The following is a 25082-nucleotide window of genomic DNA, read 5'->3' as shown; positions in this document are numbered from 1 at the left end:
GTGGAAATCTTCTCAGATGTGGTTCCTAAGTAACTCTAGGTTTATAGGTTCGATCAAATCATCGTATTGAGAAGTGTAAAACCCTACACTCTGAAATGAGAATCACTTGTATCAACATTAGCATTTGTGTATGCACATAGCTGTGTATGTGTTCACACACAATATGATACTAGCCCGTGAATCCTGATGCATACTTCTAGGTCTACTAGCTGAGAGACTGCCTGTGCTCTGCTCATCTTCCTCTGTGACCTAGTTATTCGTTTATGAAATCTTCTTTGCGTGCTTACTCTGTGCCAGGCACATTTCTCTGCCTGGAGATCCAAAAGTGAGCAAGACAGAGAGTTTTTGCTCATAGAGGCATGTCATTGATTTCCCCTGCTCTGATCTTCCTTGGATCAGGAACCTGCTTTTTATTATTATTATTATTATTATTTACTATTATGAATCATTCATTCATTCATTCGTTCATTTATTCTCTCTTTCATCTCTTGTGTTGGGAACCTTTCTGCTGTGCCAGGTGCTGGGTAGAAGCTGAGGATATACTTGAGTGCCAACCACAGTAGATAATCTCTCACTTCAGAAAGCTCCATGGAAGGACACACATTTGAACCAAATAATCATGGAAATAAACATATATGCTCCAAAATGCCATGAGTGTCCTCATGCACATAACTAGAGCACCGGGAGGGAACCTGAGAGGAAGGCTACGTTATACTGCAGAGAGGGCAGCCTGGCAGGAAAGGGGATGTGGACATTGTCATCTTCAGGCTCTACAAAAGCATCTGTACAGAGGTCACTGCAAACTTTTCTCAGTGACTTTCTCAGAGCTTTGTCCTCTCCACGGCTTTCTAGGAACTTCTGGCTGATGACTCTGATCTCAGTGTTCTGTGTGTCCTCTGCTGAAATCCTTGTTTGCTGTGGAGACTTAGAGGATAAGAGGTGTAAAATTATTATTATTTTTTTTTTGGTGAAAAGAAATTTTTTCACTGGTGTTCTAGCTGAAAACAAACTCCCCACATTTTCCCAAAACATGTGTGTGCTGGGAATTCCTGTCTGCCATTCATACCACTCTCTTACTCTCCTCCCACCATCCCCCATCCCTTCTCTGGCTGCCACGGTTAAAGGGTTAGGCTTCTAGTAATTCAATTCTAATAGTATATAGGCTACACCGCTACACTTAGAAAAATATGAGAAAAAGTCAGCCTACTCAAAATAAACACCAGTGTAAAGGTGGGACTGATATTTCAGCTAGCAATTTGGTAAATCCCAAGTATCTGAAAGTGACAAAAGGAATATGCATTTTAAAGGTCATTCCAATTATCATGCTTACTCATGTTGAGCTGACACTCTGGAGTTTATGTGAGAAGACCCACGCATTGCGGGTAGAAATGAGAACATGTGGTTGGGAGAAACTGGAACAAATAGTAAGGAGAGTAATACAAATTACTGTTGTTTTCTGTGATATTAAATAATTCTTCAACCTCAGAGGCACCTGAGAAGTAGAGGAAAGCCAGCTATCAATAAATAGCTGGGCAAATCCTCACACCTCCAAGAGCCCAGGATTCCATGATCGATTTACCTCTGATCTGCATTTTGCACACTTCTATGAGGATCCAGAAGAAGAGGTCTCAAGGGTGAACTCTTGTCTGCATTAAAATGTCCATTTGCAACCACTGCATTCTCCACATCATAGTGGATTCCCAACTCAATTTTTCTCAATAGAATTATCCTAAATGTAGATATACCTCTCCTGGTTTTGAAATAGGAAAAGCAAAGTAGCCAAGAATTTTTCCTTTAGACAGGGTTTGCCTACAATGTCTCTCCCACTTCCCCAAATGCATATGTTATTGCGACTGTAGCTATTCTGACCATCAGATTCTGTACATGCATTTCACGTGACCTCTAGCACATGATGGAGCCTGAGGCATTAAACCCAAGAATCCAAGTCCTCCTGCTTGACTTTTGCAGTCTTCTGGCCTCACCTGTTCCTCCCTGTCTATCTTTACCTCCTACTACATGATGAATAATTCATCATTCCATCTGTGTGCATTTACTGAGCGTCTACTATGTTCCAGGACATACATACATAGTTTCTGCCTTAAAGAAGCTCGAGAGAAGAAAGCTAGATAAGAAACCTGAAAGCAGACATCTTACAAAGGGAAGGTAATGGCACTGAGGGCCATGAAGCTACATCCCAGCTGCATTTAGACAGGATTGAGAAGGAAAATAGGAGTGTGATGGGATTCCAGAAGTGCACCACTGCCGGCCGCAAAGCAGCCACAGCTGCCTTCCAGCCTCCAGGCACTTGCTGCTATTTCGCGTGTCTGGAGCTCCCTTCCCAGTTTCTTTTGCCCAAATCCAGCCCATCTGTCAAAGTCTGGTTCAAATCCTACCTACCCTACGAAGTCTTCTTGACTGCTCACACTCTTCTTTGCTTATTTGCGTGTCTCTGGCACTTTCTTCTTATATTTTGTTTAGCTCCCAACCATAATCATGACTAGTTTTCTATCTGTATCTTGCCCACCCAAAGTTCATCATGTCTACTGATGCATTCAGCTGAGAGCACGTGCCTTGTGATTATTTGTTTAATAATTTGAACCTTTTGAGCTTTAACAGCATCTGCTCTCAGTAGCTGGGGGATAAACTGCATATGAAGCTAACAAAACTCAACACGACTCTTGGTTTTGGGCAAATATTGCCTCAAGCTATGGAATGAACTTGATAGTCTTTAATGTCTTTTTATACCCAAAAGTCTGGAGGCTGCTATCCGAGATTTAGGAGTTAAAGCCCTTCACTTCTTTTCTCATCTTGCAAACTTCCCAATGTGTTCACGCCAAATACTGCTCTATTTGAACAGCAAGAGTGCCTAATAAAAGCAACGCCAGAGCCAGCTGTCATCATTCACGTGGTGTTAAGTGCTCCTTCTGTAAGCACTAGCTAGCAAGAGTATTTTTGTTTAGCAAGGCCATCATAAAATTAGACAAGCAAACCATAGCAATGTATTTGAGCAATGTAGTCTATAAATAATACAGTGGAAGGAAGCATAGGAGCACGTTATCCATATTACAATCTTGTGCTTAAAAAAAAGAAAGAAAGAAAGAAAGAAAGGTTAGCTCTGTAATAGAAGGCAGCTCCAGAGAAGTGGACAGAATGTCTTTGGTGATTGTTAAAGGATGTGAGCATTGTCCTAGTAATAAGATCTGCTGAGTGTACCCTCTGGATACCGTGTGCCCCTAAGCAGCTCCTACAGGCGGAGTAGTGAACGCTTGTAAAGTTGGTGGTGTTTACCTAGTAGGAATGGAACAAAAAATTGTCAGGGAAGGATGCTGATGTGTCTGTAACCATGTCGGCTGTTTATCTGAAAGTGAAGTTACTGAAGAAGAAAGGTTTCACATTAGCCCAGAAAGCAACATTCGAATCAGATACAGTCCATACACTGTCACTGTTTTCTAGATTTATTTATTTTCTCTCTTCTTCAAAAGTGCCTGGCAGAAACTTAAACAACATTGTTATTCATTTGGCTTTGTCAAACTCTCTAGCATCTTCTACTGTAGAGAGCTGCTTCCAGCTTTTGCCAAATGCCATCTAAAGCCTCTTTATTTAATAAAAAGGAATATAGAAGATGTATTTTTTTTCTCCTTTGATGTTTTTCGGTACTTGTTCCTACAGTGGATTCTAACTAGTATCACCTAGGTTTACCAAAATTCGACAATGGACCAGGTGCTAGCTAGATTTTTTTCTACTAATTTTCTTGTTCAAATCCATAGAGAACTATAATAAAATATCTTAAAATGAACTATGCTCATTTTACAAAGAAGGACACTGAAGTTCACAGGTATGAAATTACTTTCCCAATATTATATAGTTGGCAAGTATCTTCCATCCCCCAAAAACTTAGAAGTTAAAAAAAGTTGCCCTTTGAAAGTTAAGTGAACCATCTAATAGGTCTTAAGGGATCATCTTGAAGATACAAGAGAGTATCCATGCAAGGCTAGACAGTGTTTGGACTAAGGCTAATGTTTCTAAGGAAAAAACATGTGTCAAACAAAAGTAAGTTGGTAAGAAGATGAGTTATAAATAAGGAAAATCAAATAGATAAAGCTAATTTTAGCTAAAGAACTGAATTAAGACTTCCTAGCATCAGATATGTAAAGAAAAAAAGCCCGTTCTTTGTTGCAACATCAATGGGGAATAATAGAAATAACGTCAATTGTACACTCCCATAGTCCCTTAATCCTCTCCTCAGACTGAGTTGGAGTATCCCCCCTTATAATTGATAAAGCTTACAGGAATGTAATATAATTATTGCTTCTGTGAATCAAATATTACTTGTCTATACCAGCACTGTGCAATGGAACATTGTGTGGTGATAGAAATAATCTTCTTTATGCTGTCTAACATCTTGTTACTAGTGGTAATAGAGAACTCAAAATGTGTGATACATTTAGATTTAAGTAACCACATGTGGCTAGTGACTACCATATTGGAGAGGGCAGGGTTAGACGCTCTGCTAGAGCCAGTACTTGTGGATTTTACATTTTTTTCATCTGTAAGTTCAGCAGCTGCAGACTGCACCAGATGTAAGTATAAAGATTGGGTTTGGGCCCTCAAATTCAGATCTGGTGGGGTAGATTTAATGTCAACCTTAGCAGCCCAGGTTGGGTATGGTCGTGGTCACTATCTGTCATGGAACCCCTTCTCCCAAAGACAATTACATCAGAAGAGAAGGGCTTATAACTATTTGACTTAATTTCTCCCAACATCCTTGCAAATAAGTGATTTATCGATTGATAGATCAAAATGTCAAAAATTTTATATTACTGAAGAAGACAAGTTTACGATATCAAGTGTTCTTTTGCTATTTCTGTTATCCAGTTCAAAGTTACTTTCTAAATTAGAATACGTGTTAAAAAAACACACATTGTAATCTAAATATAATCCATTTAGTAAGGTTTGGTTTCTATTTTTTTTTCTAAAATAAGAGAGTCGAGAGTCTTCACTTTTAAAATCTCCAATAGCATACTATATGTTGAAGTTATTAATAGAATTCCCAAAACCACCTGCTCAAATCTGAGTAATTCAAAGTAAGAGGTACTCTGCTTGGTCAACAAAACATGCGAGCTCATTTTCTAGACTGGGTTTAGATTAATGCCTATCACAAGGTAAAGGCATGAAACTCCCAAATTCTGTAACTATTCTTGTCCTGATTTCAAGCTTAATTCGCAACCCTCACATATTTGGCAAACCTAAGAAGCTAACTTAAAGGAAGAAAAGATATTGATCAGTCTGGTGGAAATAATGATCCCGTTGAAAATCATAACATTTAACATATATTTATTAATTGGGATTCTAGTATCACACACTAGTCTCTTGTCAGTTTGCTTGCATGAGTCATTATTGTGGTGGCTGTGGTCCTGGGAATCTGTCAAGAGTGAATTTCAGGCCTTATCATGTGGAAAACCCAGTTGGCTTTGATTTCGTCTGAGTCTCTGTACTAGCACAAATGGCATTACTTAAAGACCTATACTAGACTACAGGTGTTAACCCAGAACACTCTTCAAAGCTAAGGATGGGTTACAAATAATTTTAAAATTCAGCCTCGAGCCAGGCACAGTAGCACAGCCCTCTAGTCCTAGTTACTGGGCAGGCCGAGGTGGCAGGATAGATGGCTTGAGCTCAGGAGTTCAGGATTAGGCTGGGATACATAGTAAGATTTCATCTCCAAAATACAAATAAATAAAACATTAAAAGTTAAACCTCAGCCCGACCAACAGATAGCTTCAAACTTTGAAATTCATAAAAATCCCTCATAAATGTCTTTTAATGCAGTTGTTTGTACCCTACAATCCCAGAGATTCTGATTAAGTCCATCTGGAATGGAGGTTGGAATCTGCATTCTATCCAACATCCCAGGATACCTGTAGACCAGTCCTTTAGAAGTATTGTGTCAGCAGATTAAATAAAGCCACTTCTTTATTGAGTTCATGGTAATATAAGCTCATCTAAATTTTTCCTGCACAACGGGGAGCTATACTTCTAGTTCTGCCTAATGTTAATGGTAGTCTGTGGAAAATGTTTTCTTTGTTCAAATAAGTTTGAGAAATGCTGGAGCAAGAAAAGTTAAGTGTGTTTCTTTACTGCAGGGTTTCTCAGTGTGTGTGTGTGTGTGTGTGTGCATCTTGCATCTTCAAACCCATGTCTCTTTCATCTCCTAAAATGGCTTAAACTGGGTTTTCAACATTTCCATCTAAGGTTTTCATTAGTATAAGTCTTTTTAGACCACATCTTTTACACTCTTAAGTTAGAGGCTGAAGAATCTAAACAAGCATCCTCATGTTTATAAACCATGCAGGGGGGTAACTCGCTGAAAGCTGTGCACAAGTTTATAAACGTATATGACTACGAAGCCCTTCTTTCCACAAAACTACTCATTCACATAATGAGCTTTTGGAAATGCTGCCCTAGAGTGAATAAATCACAGGAAACACCAAGAACTCCTTGGGTTGCTCACTGTGGGCCGTGGTGCAGCCACTCTGGGATGCAGTTGGTAGTGCACACAACGAGACTTCGCAAGCTACCATTAAAGAGAACTTGGGAGTCATAAGCAGATATTAGCCTTCACTTTCCACTTTTCTCTACAAAACAAACACTTATCCTTAAAAGTAACTTCTTCTGCCTCTTTTTCCTTCTGGTATGGAAGACTTGCGCTTTTGATTTGTACAAACAAGCTTGCAGCCTGCATTTTTAGTGTCTGTGATCTTAACTGAGCTACTCGATTTGTGAGCCTCTCTTTCCTAGAGATAGTGATGCTTGTCTTACAAGATTGTTTTATTGATTCGTTGAAGTCATGATCGTGATAAGCAAGCACCAAGTCTAGCACACTGAGTCCAGAGTTCGACACCTGGTAGAGAAGTTAACTTTATTTTACATGTGTAAATATTTAGAGAGAATTAAGCAAGAAAAGGGAGGGAGCAGAATCTTTCTGTCTTTCCCCTGCCAATCCCACTGCCTCCCCCGCCCCAACCAAAACCACTAGAGATAGCAAATAGACGGCAAGTGTTGCACCAGCCTCAGTGCTAGCAATGGTGGCATCAGACAGTATGCAGATTCCCTCGCAGGCTTTGGGCTCAGTAGAGAACTGGTGCATTGAATGACAGATGAGTGAGGTGACGTCAGCCATAGGAGTAGGAAGAGAGAGTAAGCCCCGCAAGGAAAAATTAAAAACAAAATGAGGAGTGACCCGAGCCGTCTAAGAACTGACAGTCGGTATGACATTTAATTCTAACTTAATAAAAATACAGTTGATGGGCAGCTAAAGACTGAATTTTGTGGTGTGGATTGTTCATTTTGGCAACTCTTTCCCGGGATAGAACTTAAGTTGAGCTTAGAACAACAAAGAGGATTTTCATGCAAAGGCGAGAGCCAGTAAAGCCAGGGGACATGTGTATTCCTGTGTGAGGAATCAATTCATCTATGATTTGATCAAGGGGCTCCTGTTGTGTCAGTACCTGGGGTGGCTGCTCCTATTCATCTCCCATGGTGTGGACCTCCAGGAAATCTGTATTCTTGTGTAAGTCCTTGCCTTGGCCAGGGTGGCTGGTTCAGTCAGGCCAAACAGCGCCCCTTGCAGGAGTTCTCACATTTAAGATTAGAGAGTAAGGTTCTTTTCTCGTAGCAGAAGCCTTAGACTGCAGGATTCAGCAATCGGTCAGCACAATTCCTGCCACGGGAGGAGACGGGGATGCGGGAGGGTGAGTGAACTCAACCCACAGAGAAAAGAGATGGCCAGGGAGGAGCCAGCCACCTGGTTGTAGTCAAGCCCTGAGGTTCAGCATTTCCTGAAACGATGCTGTGTCTCCTCCTGCTGTTTAGAGACATTCAGCTTTCACTTGCATCTTCGAACCCATGGCTCTTTCATTTCCTAAAATGGCTTCAACTGGGTTTTCAACATTTCCATCTAAGGTTTTCATTAGTATAAGTCTTTTTAGACCACACCTTTTACACTCTTAAGTTAGAGGCTGAAGAATCTAAACAAGCTGAGAGTGGAAAAAAAGCATTGATTGTAGAGGGAAGGATTTAGTGTTTTCTGTTTTGTTCGTGTTCTCCATAATCTCCATGTGTAAGAGCCGTGACATTTTAGCTCAAATTGGATTCAGAATCTATTTCTAGAACAGACACGATGTCAGGGGCCAATTAAGTTGTTGGCCGGCTGCAGTTTGAATCATTAGCAACAACCTGTGGCCACCAGCAGTTTAATGGCGAGGCTGTGCTCTACCACTCAGTGTGGCTTAGGATCTCTCTGCCTTCACCACTCAAGCCCCAGATGCAGGTCAGAACTGAAGTGGAGAGACGGCCGCCCAGTTCACTCCATGAAACCGGGTTTGCTGTTCACAAGGACGGGACACTGATGAAATTTAAATGAACAAAGATGAAGTGTAACCTTTGTTTTCAGCTCCTGTGGTTGGCAACAGAGAATGGAAATCCCAGATCTGCAGAGGCAGGCTGAGTAGTAAACTGAGCTTAGCAATGTGCAAACCAAATCTCTCTCTCCACGAGCTGGGAAAAAAAAAAATGGTTAAAAAATGGAAAGAGTGCAGAAAAGAAAAAAACAGTCTATGACTGTGTCACAAAACCATCTGCAAGTATAAGTGACAAAAATAACAAGAGTTCACAGTTACTTACATTCTATAAGACCTGATTTAACTCCCACAAAGATTCAGATATTGTGCTTTGTCTTGATTTTAGAAACAGAGAAACTAAGTCTCTGAAAGGTATCGATAATAGCAAATGTCACAGAGCTAGAAATTGGAGGAACTGGGATTAAAACTTGGGTCGCTAATCAGACGTCTGGGATGTTTGACTGAATCTTGTCACCTCTGAAGGAGGTCATGCAATGCCTCAGCTGGGGCACAAGGGGATGGTCCCAGACCAGCCCTTACTCCATCACAGCAGCCTCCATGCTCAGACATGGTAGCCTCTGGGCACAGTCCCTAATCCTCTGATTCTCAAACGCCAGATCAATTTTAATTTCATTGCATGACCTTTAAAGCAAAAATTAAAGAACCTTGAAACATGTCAAAATGGATCAGCATCCTCGGTAATCCAGGCCTTCGTCCATGGGTTCTAGAGACCACGGCAGTGACCACAGCAACAAGGGCCAAGCTTGGACAGTGGTAGTCTCCATTGGAAAATGAAACCTAGAGCAGCTGGGATAATAAAATCCAGAGGGAGATTGCTGGGCCCAATTATAACCTGTGTCCTTTTTGGCTTGCATTCTTTTATTATTATTATTATTATTATTATTATTATTATTATACTTTAAGTTCTAGGGTACATGTGCATAACGTGCAGGTTTGTTACATATGTATACTTGTGCCATGTTGGTGTGCTGCACCCATCAACTCGTCAGCACCCATCAACTCATCATTTACATCAGGTATAACTCCCAATGCAATCCCTCCCCCCTCCCCCCTCCCCATGATAGGCCCCGGTGTGTGATGTTCCCCTTCCCAAGTCCAGGTGATCTCATTGTTCAGTTCCCACCTATGAGTGAGAACATGCGGTGTTTGGTTTTCTGTTCTTGCGATAGTTTGCTGAGAATGATGGTTTCCAGCTGCATCCATGTCCCTACAAAGGACACAAACTCATCCTTTTTTATGGCTGCATAGTATTCCATGGTGTATATGTTTGGCTTGCATTCTATGAGTAGTTTTCATTTTTACTTTAATGTGGTGAAATTTTTGTATTCCATCAAATAAAATTTTAGTTCTATCCACAACAAATAAATACAATATTTGAAGATTAAATTAAATATTTCTAGACATGGTCTATGAAAATAATTCTTAGATCCAGGGGGAGGAGTGTCAAAAATTGCAGTCATACATTAGCCTCGGGATTCATTTTATTTGGCTGTTCTGGTTTGGTTGTTAAATACTGAGAAAATCTTGATTCACACACATAAGCTACCTGTTGATAGAAGTTCTAGATACCACGCTTTGCAATAGCTGCTGTTTTTCAATAAGACTGATCTAGAAGCATTCAAAAGTGGGTATAATTTCTTTTTTTTACTTCAAATTTGAGAATCGTGTGCATTTCTTAGAAAAGTAAAAGCCAGATAAATATATAGTCAGTGCTAACACTTGCTATGATATGTTATTATTTTAATATCATGTTCATCCACTCACTTGTTATTGCTTCATTCTTATGCAGTGGAAAGAGCTTGTAGCATGCAGGTGTCCCTGAGCATGGCTGGGCTTAAGGGGATGAGGCTGTGGAGTAGCGGTGCCCTCTCTGTATCCACTCTACTGCCTGCGTGGGCCTGAGCAGCCCTGATGATACATGACAGTGCAGTGTAACATCATTCCCCATTAAAGTTCACAGGAATCCCAGGGAAGGTGGGGAAAGATTTCCATCAAAGTCCGCAGAGTTAGCCTGGAGCTAAAGACTAACATTGCTAGTGTCGTGTGTTAAAACCTGATTCATGACCCATTCGAAAATGATAGCATTTTAACTTAAAACTTACAAAATAATTAGAAATATTTGACAAGAGAGCCCAAAACAAGGAAAGGAAAGGGAAAAAAATAAAAGCCTACAATTTTCAAGCCCTCTGAACCACCTCTACAGAATGACTCTCTACTGAGGTGCAGACCTTTGCTATTCAGCGAGGTCTGGGAGCCAGCAGTTTTCTCATTCCCCAGAAATTTATTATAAATTCATAACCTCTGTATCAGGGTCTTCATTTTAACCAAAGTTTGAGAAGCACTGAGTCAAGTAATAGAAATATTTCTATTCGTAGTGGAATCTGAGTGATGTCCTAAAATTAACAAGAAGACCCTTATAGTAATCTGGAGAGCCCTACTGTCTGTGCGCTTCCCGATAGCTCCAATATTCCAACCGAGGTACCGCAATCATGATGCTGAACAAAAGCCTGCTAGTGTAAGGAACACAAAACCCTCTTCCTAATGGATGTGAGGTAGACTAACCCAACCAGATTTCTCTCCCATGAAATCTGTAGCCCCTCTGTCAATCGTGTGGTGGATTTCCATTCTGATGGATCCCTTCTAGGTCCCTGAGATAAATGGGTTGATTAGAGAAATGTAATTATATTCTCTTTTGTGAAAATGACCCCACCAAGCTAATAGGGAGTTCTCTTCCTTTGTGAATGTTTTTGGTATATATGATTTTATAATTTGGTGGTAGGGGACTTGTTTCTAAAGTTCCCAGGTAGCAATGTCTTGCTACTATTTTCGTAGGCTCAGGTTGTTTGTCATATTAACAACATTAGTATGGATGATGCTGATACATTCTTCTTGATTCTGAATGTCCTCTGCTTTGAAGAACTGGCCTTTGAATAATTGAGCACTTCAGGGTCATACATTTTAGGTATGCAGTAGAGTGGAGAGAAGACCTTTCCCTTTTCTGTTCAGTGGCCCTCACTGGCCCGTGCAGGGAGAGGCATGTGTGCCCTTTGTGCCCGGCTTCTTCTTGAACCCCAGCATTGTTGCTGGGATCACTGACGTGCATTGCAAACTCATTCGATCATCTTTGCTTGTCCATTATCTAGGGATCATCGCAACAATCTGCAATTGACTCCCTGCTGTGAACTAGACCCTGGAAAATTTAGGAAACTGACTTTTGACACTTTTCTTTTTATTTCCTTAATTCCTTAATGTCTGCATCTGCTGTAATTACAACAAATTTCAATTATAATGGAGATCCAACTGTGGGGGTAAAATGGGATTATGATAATTGTTAGAATGGAAAGGCACAGAAATAGGTTTCAAAAGCTTTCAGAGAAGCTCTCTGACCAAAACAAGATCAATGCAGTTGGCTGCTAATTAAAGCAAACAAAGGAACTCAACCTAGCTGATTTTTAATGTATGAGCTTCATAACACAGCTTACATTAGTCAGCTTGCATTTTGAGAACTATTGAAATGTTTTGTTCTTTTGTCTCCAAGGAAAGCATATAGAAATTAAACTGACCTTCAGCTGTATAAAGAAGGAATGAGAATTCTTTAAAAGGGAGGTTACTCTGTGGAGCATAAATACATTCAGATTCATGTATAGAGAATCATTTATCTGAACATTTGGGAATTTCAAAGTCCTGTCATTTGGTGTCCTATTCATTTTAGTCTGTTATGGGAAATGGAGAAGAGGGAAATTTAATGGTGAGGAAAAATTATTTCCATAAGTTTTTATTTAAGTACCCTGAGTATATTTTTTATGCTGTTATCTTTTAACCGATGATTTTCTCAAGATGTGTTCAGGTTGAAGATTTTTTTGGGGGGGTGGGCATGAGTCTAAAAAGTTAATATGTTTAAATAACTGCAATAAAAATGGCCACTTGGGCACACACAGTTAACCACTGTGCTTATTTTCTTAGACAAAGGACCATTTTCTTTTAATTTTTACAAGAGACTTAGAATGTACATGAATCAATGGGGGGCAATAATGAATGGTGATCATGAGAAGTGTGCTATCAGATGAGCTTTATCCAAAAGGGCAAAGGCCGTCCCCATTTAATTTGATTTCTGGAGTTTGATGAGGGACGTAGAGGGCAGTCGGTTAGACCTGGGTTTAAATGTTCACTCTGCCGTCACTGGAAATCTGGAACTCGCTGAGTCTCAGGAGCTTCACATGAAAAGGTGACCCCAATATATATCTCTTGGGTACTATGACAGCTGCATCCAGGCAATGACACCAGGACAGGCCTGGCATCTCATGGGGCCATTGAACACATTGGCAGTGATAAATATCCAGTGCCCACCTTTCCAGGTAGATTGTCCATCCTCAGATATCTGAACATCTTCTTTATATCTGAACATCTTCTTTACATCTGAACATCTTCTTTTGTCCAGCTGGTCTCTTTCCTGGGCTTAGAATGTGCCTTAGGACAGCTTGACTCTCTCTTTTTACAGACCATTTCCTCCCTCAGCTGCATGAATGTCCCTTTACCATTGTCCGATAGCAAGCATATACACACATGCACTCACATGCACACATATGTCTATGTGTGAGTATATCTATATATTTGTGTGTATATATATGTGTGCGTGTTTATGTACGCACACATGCACATATACAAACTAAAATAAAATATCTCAACATTTCTTTCCAGACTCATTGTAAAAGCCATGAGCAGAAATATAAAAAAATGAGATGGTACTTATATTCCCGCAGTTAACCACTATTAACGTATTTCCAATCCATTGAAGAATTTTCCAATCTCCTTACGTACAGACGTACTATTCGTTTTAATGTCTCATGGCATTCTACAGTACGGATGTACTATCATTTATTTAGCCATCCCCCAAATGGTAGATTATCCATTAATTATATTTTTAACTATTATCAATGACAATAATTTTACATTGTTTTTGTATGTGTAAAAATGTATTTCTGGGACATTATTGAAAGAAACAGAATTCTAGGTCAAAGCAGATATATGAGTTAAGTTTTTAAAATGCCACTGTGTCCATGGCATTATGGCAATGTTCTTCATATGCTGCATGACCAGAAAGTAGTATAACACAAAACACTGGCAAAGGCTGTAAAGGGGCAATGTGTTCCAAGAAGAAATAGTTGGGCCTGGCGGGGTGGCTCACACCTGCAATCCTTGTACTTTGGGAGACCGAGGCAGGCAGATTACCTGAGGTCAGGAGTTCAAGACCAGCCTGGCCAACATGGCAAAACCCAGTCTCTACTAAAAATACAAGTATTAGCTGGGCACACTGGCGCTTGCCTGTAATCCCAGCTACTTGGGAGGCTGAGGCAGGAAAATCACTTGAACCTAAGAGGTGGAAGTTGTAGTGAGCCGAGATAGTGCCACTGCACTCTAACCTTGGTAACAGACCAAGACTCCGTCTCAAAAAAAATATAAAAATAAAAAGTTAGAATGAATAAGGGAAATAAAAGGATTGATTATGCAGTATCAAAAAAAAAGAATGCAAATAAAATGATGCAAAATGTTTTTCTGTAAATATTTGCAAATTAAGAAAAATAAAATCCAGAGTTTTCCAATTTTGAATAAACAAATTTATCAAAATACTACTTAGGGAATTTGGGAGAACAAATTGGCAAATAGCTTAAATCTAAAACCTGTTATTTTCACCAAAAAGTAACCATTGTGGAGACAGACAGAGGAAGGGAAACTAGAGGCAGAATTCAGTGCTCCAGACTGAACAAATGGAAGTGGCTCCCAGGGTCAGCTCCTGGGCATTGTGCAGAGCCTGATGGAGAAGCTGAGCTTCTCCGCAGGGACATGAGGGCCAAAGGTGGAATGTAAGAACAGAATTGTGAACCAAGGCAGGTGCTGATGGGAGTGTTCTGGTGCCCGCAAAAGATTATTTTTTTGTATGCAGAACAGACTTTAGCAAGGTTTATTTTTGGTTTTAAAAAAGTGATGTTGAGTTTCTTAAAATTTTAAAATCCTTGTTAAGTTTTTTTTTCTTTTTTTAAAATTCAGCTTATAATGCCTTATTCTATTTATACATCTAGCAGGTGTTAGCTATCAGGTCTAAGGGACCTTTGGAAATGTTTAATCCTGGATTTAGTTATTTAAGTACCTTCAAATACTTTAAACTACGTATATGATATAGTTTATTAACTTTCCAAGTTCATTGATTTGTTAATTAACAAACAGAATGTGACGAACATTTGTCAATCTTAAACATTCAGAAAACAAACATTTAACTTAAATGAACTTCTGTCTTAGGTTTTTTACTAAGGAAGATTTCAATTAAGGATCTAAATCAGTTGTCTCATACATTTTGTAATTTTTTTTTTTTTTTTTTTTTTTGGAAACAGGGTCTTCTCACATTGTCCCCCAGGCTGGAGTGTAGTGGTGAGGTCATAACTCACTGTGGCCGTGAATTCCTGGGCTCGAGCAATCCTCCCACTTCAGCTTCTCAAGTAGCTAGGACTATAGGCATGCACCTCCATACCCAGCTATTATTTGAATTTTTTGTAGAGACAGGGTTTCCCTGTGTAGTCCAGGCTTGTCTTGAACACCTGACCTCAAGCAATCCTCCTGCCTCGACCTCCTAAAAGGCTGAGATGACAGGAGTGAACCACTGAGCTCGGCCTTATACATTTTAAATGGAAGTTTACAAGAATTATACTCAAATAGGCCAAGTTCTCTTACAAACTACAAACACTAAAGGACTATTAAAATATAGTCAAAGTTTTATTATAATCTTCCTACAAGAGACAAGAACTGGAGCCGGCCAATTCAAAAATTCTCTCTTGGCCGGGGACCTTTATGAGAGAAAAGATAAATGATATATTCCTTGTTAGACTTAATGTTTTTAGAAAAATTTAAAGATTAAAAACTCAGTTAATGATTATTAAACTTCATGACTTAATGTAAGACATTGAGATTCTAAGGGTAAGGTTCTTCCTAAGACTGATAGTCAACTGATACTGAGCCTTAACCCTGTTAAAATTGATCGTAAATATGCTCAAGTATTTTTTTTTAACTTGGGAATGCTGATTTTTTTCTGAGAAAAATGAAAATTACATCACATAGAAGTTTCTGTCCAGGACCAGTTTTGTGACCTTTTTTCTCTCTCAGTACCATACTTCTTTACCCAAAAACATTCATACCATGGTTCTGATTATTTTAAACTTTTGATGCTGAATTTGGAAACTTCTGGGCTTAAAGATTGCATGCCTGAGGAAGACACATGACGTGCTAAGTGATGAAGCTTGGAGACTGTGGTGGAGATCTTTGACCCCTGTGTGTGGAAGCTCAGGCAAGGGCTCCGTAACATCCACAGCTGGCTGACCACGAAACCCATGTCACTGGATTCAAAGACCAAATATGGATCCTCAACGAATTTTCCATTTGCTTAATACACATGGATGAACTCTTACATTTTTCTGTACTTGTGGGATTATACAACTTAAGTTTAATTTAAATGGCATGCAATAGAAATGTGTGGTAGGTTAAATGACTTTATTTGGCTTGTAATGATAACTAATAAGGTCTTTCTACTGAAAGCAGGCAGAGTCTAAAATTTTCTGACATTAGTAGTAAGAACGAGAAAACAACCGTGTTAACTCACATAGGCTCAGGGCACAGAAAAACTCTCTGTCGTCTGCAAAAAAATGTAAACCACAAGAGCAGGGCAGGGGCAGAGGCTGTCTTCTGGGTTAATCTATTTTGAAGATGTCACAAACTAGTAGCGAAGAGGGATTGAAAACAGAATTGACATCTTCCTTTCCCATTGGAAATTTATAGAATAAATTCTGTATCATTGTTAAGTGTGCAAACGTACATGTTTTTTCTTTCGTGTAATTTTATTTCCAATTAATCCATTTGTCATATTAAGATCCCTTTTCCTACCAAAAAAATATCTTTTAAAAAAATCTAAAGTGACAACTCCACATTGCATAACAGTGTCTGGAATCAGTGGAGAAAATATGCAAAGCCCCCTAGCCCTCACTTTGGCAGAAGTGATGCCTAAGATGTATGCTTAGGTATCGCTTTTAGGGAGATGATCTGGCATTTGTTTGAAGGAGGATGTGCAGTGCTCCAAAGTACAGACTTCAGTGACAGGTAGTACGCTTCACCTTCCTGACTCTGTCACTTTGTACTTGGGCAAGTTATTCACTCTCACCTAGTCTCACTTTTTAAATCTGTAAAACAGGGGAAATAATACTGTTAAAGCAACATCCCAGATGTGATTGCGAACACATGTCAAAGTGTTTTCAAACTTTTTGGCCAGGGAAAGGCCTTAAAGAAAGTCAAGATCAAAATTTCCTCTTGGTGGAGATATTTTGTAGAAAGGAAAAAAAAAGATGTTTGGTTAAAAATTACTTAAATAGTCATAAAGCTAGTTTAAGGTTATTGTATTTTTAAATATGATCTGCCTTAGGTTTTTGTGGGATCCCCTTGCTCTTGTGTTGGGAATTAACTGAAGGGGTCGAGAACGAAAGCCAGAAGACCAGTTAGCTGAAAAGTGTAGTTATTCTGCTGAGAGATGCTTGTGGCTCAGACTAGGGCAGCATCAGGGAGGGGTGATAAGTGGTGAGATTCAGGACAGTTTCTGAAGGCCCAGCCAGCAGGAATTGCTCACATCTTGGACATGGGCTATGGGAGAAGGAGAGCATCTTCAAGTTTGGGAACCTAGATACTGGTAAGAAGGGTATTGCCATCAACTGTGACAGTGAAAAACACAGGTGAAGTAGAGGGTGGGGGCAGGGTGAGGGAGGAGATCAGAAAGTCAGGTTTGGTTAAAGGTAACAAGGATCAAGGTGAGCAGGATGGGTAAATTGAATTTTTCAGCAGACTTTTTAATCTCATGAAAATCTATCAAAATTGTACACAGATTTTATCAGGAATGCTAGATATTCTACTGCCCCCCTCCTCAAAAAAAAAAAAAAAAAAAAAAAAAAAAGCTCTAAGTTGCATCATGCATAAGGGTTCTGCTTCTGATCCAATTAAAGGACAATTATCTTTCTAAATACTTAAGCCATAAAGTTGTTAGGGCCCAAAAATACAGCTCGATGGACATAAGTAATCAAAAGGAATTGCATTACTGACTTGCATCCCTAAGTGGCCACTAAAGAACATCCAATTCATGGTCTCTATCTTACTTCTCCACTCAGAGAAACCTGAGTTTCTCTTCCCTCTCTCAACTGCTCCTTGCCTGTGGCTGCACAGAAGAAGGCTCTTTTTCCTTGTGTTACTGTTGTCTCACCACACACACACACACACACACACACACACACACACACAAATGAGGCTCCTTTGCCTGCCCTCTTTCCTACTGAGTTCTTACTTAGCTGCTCAGGAGCATGCAGGTAATGGCAAATGAGTGAAGGTCAGCGAGGCTGTGATGAACTGAGGAGGCTTACCTAACAGAGACCTGCACCCCAGAAATGTCCGTCCCTTCATTCAATCAATCTACAACCATTTATAGAGTGCCTACCTTGCTTACTACTTTGAGTACGTCAGTGCACCAAACAGACAACAAACAGTGCTCTTCTGGAGCTAATGTTCATTTTCAGAGAGACAGACACTGAATCATAAACGGATGCATAAGCAGAATATCTAATGTGTTAGAAGGTAATACATGCTAAAGACAAATAAAATGGCAGGGAAAGAGATTCCAAGGAAAGAGGTTCCAGGGAAACAGTGAGGAAGGTTTGCAACATTAAATAACATGATGGTGGCAGGGCTCTTTGAGGTGACACTTGAGCAGGAACATGAGCTGAGACATGGGCCATGGGGATATCTGGGGAACAACACTCTGGGTAGAGGGAATTCCAGCACAAGAACCCTGACAAGGGAGCATTCCCGGTGTGCTTTAGGGACAACAAAGTCAACATGGTTGGAGCAGCTGTAGAAAAGGGAAAAGAGTAGGGGTGAGTTGAGAGTGTTAAGGGGAGCAGATCAATAAGAACTGGAAGATCATTTTAAGGATGTTGCTTTTGCCCTAGATAAAATAGGGAGCCAGAGGAGAGGTATTTAAAATGATCTACCTTAGGTTTTTATAGGGTCCCCCTTGCTCTTGTGTTGGAAATTAATTGAAGGGACCAAGGATGGAAGCTGGGAGACCAGTTAGGTGATAATTGCCGTTATTCTGGTGAGAGATGCTTGTGGCTCAGACCAGAGCAGCATCATGGGAGGGGTGATAAGTAGTGAGGTTCAAGGCAGCTTCTGAAGGCCCAGCCAGCAGGAATTGCTCACATCTTGGATATAGGCTATGAGAGAAGGAGAGGATCTTCAAGTTTAAGAACCTGGATACTGGTAAGGAGGGTGTTGGCATCAACTGTGATAGTGAAGAACACAGGTGAAGCAGGTGGTGGGGGCAGGGTGAGGGAGGAGACTGGAAAGTTCGGTTTGGGTACACAAAGTTTGGAATACCTGTTAGACGCTCACGTGGAGCTGTCCAGCAGACAGCTGCGTAGAGAAGTCTGGAGTTCACAAGCAAAGACCGAACTCAAATCTAAACGTTGAAGTCGCTCGTGTGTAGCCATGAGATTTGCTTTGACTTTGCTCAGTCATCTTATTTTTGCTTGAAAAGAAGCCAAAAATTCATATTTCTTCTGTGAAACTTTCCAAGTTAAAAACAAACCGACAGACTGCATTTCCCTGAACTGTCTTGATTCCTCTTGCTTTCATCACACTTTTCCCAGGCCTCGTCCACTCCAGCTGGAAACTTCAGCCGGGCCCCAGTTAAAGCTGAGTTACAGAGAAATAACCACTCTGATCTTCCTGAAGGAAAGCTGCGGGGGTCCTTTTGTTCTTCCTAACGCTCATGTAGAGAGAGCATGTTCAGCTGAAAGTATGCTTGCCAGGATGCTTGAAATTGGACTCCGGTTTAAATACTCAGAAATCCCTGTCTCTAGTCTACCTAGTGGTTCCATCTCCCAACATTCTACAAAATCTTCTCTCTGCTCTGAAGCCGTTTCTGTGGCTGTCTCCATTGCTGTGCATTTGCCTTTAAAGAGAAATACTCTGTTTCTTCATATTTCCCATGAACAGCCAAACACAGCACAAAACCACCACCTTGAGGCCCAAACCATGTACCTCTGTAGGATGGACTGTGACCTTAGGTACATGGACCACTCTAGATGAACCTTCTCACTTTACCTGTTACCCGGATTGTCAATAGCCCCACCTAGCAATGATCCTTCTCTTTTGGAAGAAATTCTTATTTGGATAAACATTATACAGACTTTTAACCCTCTGACTTTTTTTTTTCTCCTTTCTTTTCTATCTGTTCTCTTTCTTTCAACCCTTTCTCTCATTTCCCTTAAGACAATGCACATTCTGCTTTTATACAGAAGCTAAGAGCTTCCAATGTGTCTGCCACACTATCTGAGTTTTTCCTGGGACACATCACCATGCTAGCTTGTCTGGGCTTTGGGGAATAAGAGGAAAGTCATTGTGTCCATGCCAAAAGCTTTCTTTATTAAACATTGTGCACCAAAGGAAGTCACATCCATCCAGATGCAGTTACAGATGCAATATCGTTAGGATTTTAGAAGACAGACGTTCAATGTGTTTATCTCCTAGCAGTTTGGATTAAGAACCTAACACCTGAAAGAGTGAGTGCCCTCACACTTAACTGACTCTTTTCACTTCCCAGTTCTATGATGGGTCTTTTTCTGGGCTAATGTCTTCGCTGCTCCGTTTATGCCACATAGAGAAAGAAACAAAAGCCCAGTTAAAACGAACTGATTAAAGAACATGGAAACTATACTCGTAAAACTGCCCTTTTTAAACAAGAAAATTGGTGTTATGCATCTTTTATCTCAAGCGTCTATTTTACAGATGAGTTTTTCTAATCACAGTGTGCATTGAACCAAAATGAACCAAGCTTGAAGGCAACTCTCCTGCTCATTTATTAGTATTATTTTTTTCTTTCTCATTCTGGGAAAACTAGATTTTTCCTTACTCAAGTACTCTTTTACCCTTCCAGGAATGCATCATTGGTTTTTCTGAGTGACCATAGACAAATAAGTTTCTAGTAAGTTAATAAAAATGTAGTTTCTACATTTTTATTGGTAAATTGAGTTTATCACTGCAAAATAAGGTCTGTGTGAAGCATATTAAAGATGTGTTCTAAGTGCCCAGATATTTCTTAGAGTTTTTGCCTAAACCCTTCTCCCTACATGCCAAAGTAGATTTTGTAATCTTTGGTTTTAAAAATATTTAAAGTGGAGCAGGTGCGGTGTGGCTCATGCCTGTAATCCCAGCACTTTGACAGGCCGAGGCGGGTGGATCACCTGAGGTCAGGAGTTCCAGACCAGCCTGGCCAACCCATAGAAGAGATGGCTAAACCCCGTCTCTACTAAAAATACAAAAATTAGCCAGGTATGATGACAGGCGCCTGTAATCCCAGTTACTTGGGTGGCTGAGGCAGGAGAATCACTGGAACCCAGGAGGTGGAGTTTGCAGTGGGCTTAGATCTTGCCCACTGCACTCCAGCCTGGGTGATAGAGCAAGACTTCATTTCAAAAAAAAAAAAATTAAAGTGTGGAAAATGTTTCTTTTTCTTTTTGTAATTACAGGAATATTCTTTCTTACTCAAAGTTAAAATTCTAGTTGAAAGTAAGAGAATGCCAGCTCGAACTAGCCTAATTGCAAAGAGGACCCTTTTCCTGGAAAAGGGTTGGGCTATTTCACAGAATCCAACATAGATGAGAATAGCCAGCCCTCAGGAAGTTCATGGGTGCAATGAAGTCTCAAGAACAGCAGGGACCCACCACACAGTGTTGGCATGTCCCTTTTTTGCCGCATGCTGCATGTCAGCATATCTTTTTATTCTGTCTCTCTTTCACTGCAGACAAACTTTCTTATGTCTGAAAACATGACCACTGAGAATGTCTGGGTTTTTTATTTTATAGTTTCAGCCACCAAACAAAGGCAACCCTGAACTTTCTTGGGCCCCGAAACAAAAGAACTACAGAATAAGCACCTATTGAGTGTGCTTTGTTCCGTTTTTCTTTCTTTTTTTTTTTTTTTTTTTTTTTTTTTGAGACGGAGTCTCACGCTGTTGCCCAGGCTGGAGTGCAGTGGCGCGATCTCGGCTCACTGCAAGCTCCGCCTCCCGGGTTCCCGCCATTCTCCTGCCTCAGCCTCCTGAGTAGCTGGGACTACAGGCGCCCGCCCCTGCGCCCGGCTAATTTTTTTGTATTTTTAGTAGAGACGGGGTTTCACTGTGGTCTCGATCTCCTGACCTTGTGATCCGCCCGCCTCGGCCTCCCAAAGTGCTGGGATTACAGGCTTGAGCCACCGCGCCCGGCCCGCCGTTTTTCTTTCTTAAGGCAATTTCTTTTTTGTTGGGGGAGGGCAGCAATAATACTATCATTTGCTCATTATGGAGATCTCTGTGTGTGTTTACATGTGTGCTATGTGGAGGGGGATGGGATGGGGCAAAAGGAGGTGTGGAAAGGTCATGGAAAAACTGGGCAGCTTCAGAAGAGGAAATTATGGCAAAAGGGAAACTGCAGGAGAAGCAGTATTTCAGAAGCAGGGAGATGCCGGGATGTGAAAGAAAACAGGGTGTGGGGACAGGGGGCATTCAAAACAGTGCTAGCCCCCCAGGATCTCCTCAGGACATGCCTGGAGAAAGAGATCCTTACTTGGATGAGAACATCAAGGCTCTAAGTTTTTGGAACTTCGCTCCGAGGACAGGCATAGAGCAGGAGAGGATCTCTGAGTTACCCAAGTGAGAAGAAGCCTGTGGCCTTTCCTGTCCATCAAGACCAGGAGAGTGGGTGGGAATAAAGAGGAGAGGTGGAATTTGAATAGAGAGAGGACCACTGTTTTGTTCGTTTGTTTGTTTGACTGTTTTGTGTGAATACATTCTATAGCAAAACTATGGGCCCTTCATTTAAATCTTTCCTGTACTTTAGGCTATCCTTGAATACCATAAAGTTATCAGCAAGCTTCTCCCAAACATAAGCCCCGTCAGCACAATTGTATGTTTGCTGTGCTGAGCAGAAAATTTCTAATAATATGTCTGAACATATGCAAGAATATTAGTTTCTGGGCTTTGAAACAATCATTGCTGGAGGCTTTCCTACCTATATAGGGCAGTCAGAGTAAATCATCTTACTTTTGCTTGCCTCAGATTCTTAGTGGCTTCACAATGAACCCATTTATTGTATTACATACCACTTCTGTAACTTCATTGTTTGCACCCTCTTTCTTTTTAAATTCACGGAATTTATTCTCCTATACTCTCTCAGGCCCTATAAAAATTGTTTTCAAAAATTATGGTACGTATCATTGTTTTTACTCTTAATTTTATTCACTACATTTACTGAGCACCAGCCAGGTTATCTCTTAATGGCAGCAGTATAAGAGGTGCAGAGAATAACCCAAAGGCATCATGTAGTAAATGGGATTTGAACTCAGATACATGTCTCCCTAAAGTCTGTGATTTCTATATGGAAGAAATAAACGTTACCTCCACTCCCATTAGCCCAACTAATTCTAAAAATTTTTCCTTTCCACTATTTTTGAAATTTATAAAGGCTGTGTTTTATTTGATTGTGTTCTTGCTTCGTAAGTTAAACTTTTACTTAATCTAGTCCTGGTCTGTTATAATCACTTTTGTCCACATCATTTGTTGTAGTTTTATGATAGTCCATTAGTTTTATGTACTACAGATTTCCTAGGTAATTTTCTAGTGTTGGACACTTATGTCGATTCACCATTATGAATGGCATCATTGTGAGTAACACTCATTAGCATATATATTTTTCATATTTTGAACAATAGCCTTAAGAAAGGGTCATCTCAGTGTGACTGCTGATTCAAATTATATAAATGTTGTATAGAGTTTTTTATGTGTGTGGTAAAAATATTTTTCAGAATAGCCATATTATTTTGGCCTTAAGTGGTGAAGCCTTTGTTTTGAAGATAACATTTATACTTTTACAAATGATACAGTATCCTTGCATTTTAGATGCACAAGTCTCATCTTTTCTGATTTCATGTTGTCTTTATGCAGTTTAAAATGGATACCTGGGCATTCCCCAAAAAAAGAAGCATGAGGACATTGACCTCAATTATCTGCCTCTCCTTTAAAAATGCAAAACCATTAAAAAATGTAAAACGGGCCGGGCGCGGTGGCTCAAGCCTGTAATCCCAGCACTTTGGGAGGCCGAGGTGGGCGGATCACGAGGTCAGGAGATCGAGACCATCCTGGCTAACACGGTGAAACCCCGTCTCTACTAAAAAATACAAAAAACTAGCCGGGCGTGGTGGCGGGCGCCTGTAGTCCCAGCTACTCGGGAGGCTGAGGCAGGAGAATGGCGTGAACCCAGGAGGCGGAGGCTGCAGTGAGCTGAGATCCGGCCACTGCACTCCAGCCTGGGTGACAGAGCAAGACTCTGTCTCAAAAAAAAAAAAAAAAAAAAAAAAAAAAAAAAAAAAAAAATGTAAAACGATGATCTTTATACATTTTATTTTTTGGTAAGTGAAAAACCTTACAAATTCTGGCCGCTTCAAATGAACTTTAAGTCAACATGAATTTGCCTCAATAATAACATTCTTAACTTAAATACCTACATCAGCTCTTAGACTTACATTGCCCAGTAATGCAAGGTGATTCTACCTTTTGTGGTAAAACTGTAATACTCATACTATTTTGACGTCATTCAACCTGCCTTAGGTATGGGAGTATAGCAAATCAATATCTACTATTAATTGAGGCAGTTGGATATGAGGCATTTTTGCTTTCCCCTTTCTGTCAATTGATTTGGTTCTTTTCATTTATGTTTTCTTTCATTAGGTGTTTGCCAAACTACTGTGAACATGGAGGAAGCTGCTCCCAGTCCTGGACCACCTTCTATTGTAACTGCAGTGACACAAGTTACACTGGTGCCACCTGCCACAACTGTGAGTAAATTGAGTATTTGCCCCTGGTGGGATGGACAAAACTCCAGGAATACCATTGTTAACTTCAGGATCTATTTAGCATGGGGCAGGCATGTTTTATTGACTCATTCAACATGTGTGTTTTAAGAGGTTATTATATACCAAACACTATTGGGCACAGAGGATACATGGATAAAAGCCATATTCTTGTGGAGTTTATGGTCTACCAGCAAAACAGGCAGGAAATGAGATCATGACAACACAGTTGAATAAGTTTAAGGTGGAAGCAAGGGAAGGTGCTGCAGGCACACAAGAGGGAGCTATTAAGTCAATTGCATTGTCTTGATGAGTTGTTAGGCTGCTGTAATAAACAAACTAACATCTCTGTGGTGTAAGTAACAAGGTCCACGCCATGCCTGTGTCACAAGCCCATCAAGCATGACAGAGGCCCTTCTTCCACCTTGTCCTCATTCTTAGATGGTAACAAAGTTCTATTATCTGGAAGGTTGCTGTGGTAAGAGGAAACACGGGGAGGGAAGCACAGGGAAGCATGCAGTAGCTTGACAAAGCTTCTACTGGAAGTAGAAAACATTACTTCCACTCACATTCTATTGGCCAAATAAAGCCCTGTGGGCACACTCAACTTCAATAGGGGCTGAAGTGCAATTTTTACCATGGAAGGGGAGAAAATGGAACCTGAATATTGGTGATAAGTGCTAATGACTGCCTGTCAAGCCC

At 40.4% G+C, this 25082-nt stretch overlaps 1 protein-coding gene across 2 annotated transcripts in view; it reads left to right on the top strand.

Annotated features, from left to right (window-relative positions):
• LOC105492445 (contactin associated protein family member 5) overlaps positions 1-25082 on the top strand; it is a 909336-nt gene that overhangs the window by 532292 nt on the left and 351962 nt on the right. For both annotated transcript variants that reach the window (XM_071072554.1, XM_071072553.1), the window contains exon 11: positions 24259-24365. In XM_071072554.1, the coding sequence (XP_070928655.1) occupies positions 24259-24365 (107 nt within the window). The remainder of the gene's footprint in view (positions 1-24258; positions 24366-25082) is intronic.

This window comes from Macaca nemestrina, chromosome 11 (genome assembly GCF_043159975.1).
Source record: "Macaca nemestrina isolate mMacNem1 chromosome 11, mMacNem.hap1, whole genome shotgun sequence".
NCBI lineage: Eukaryota > Metazoa > Chordata > Mammalia > Primates > Cercopithecidae > Macaca > Macaca nemestrina.
Note: the sequence above shows the minus strand (reverse complement) of the source record. Positions and strands in the feature narration are given on the sequence as shown.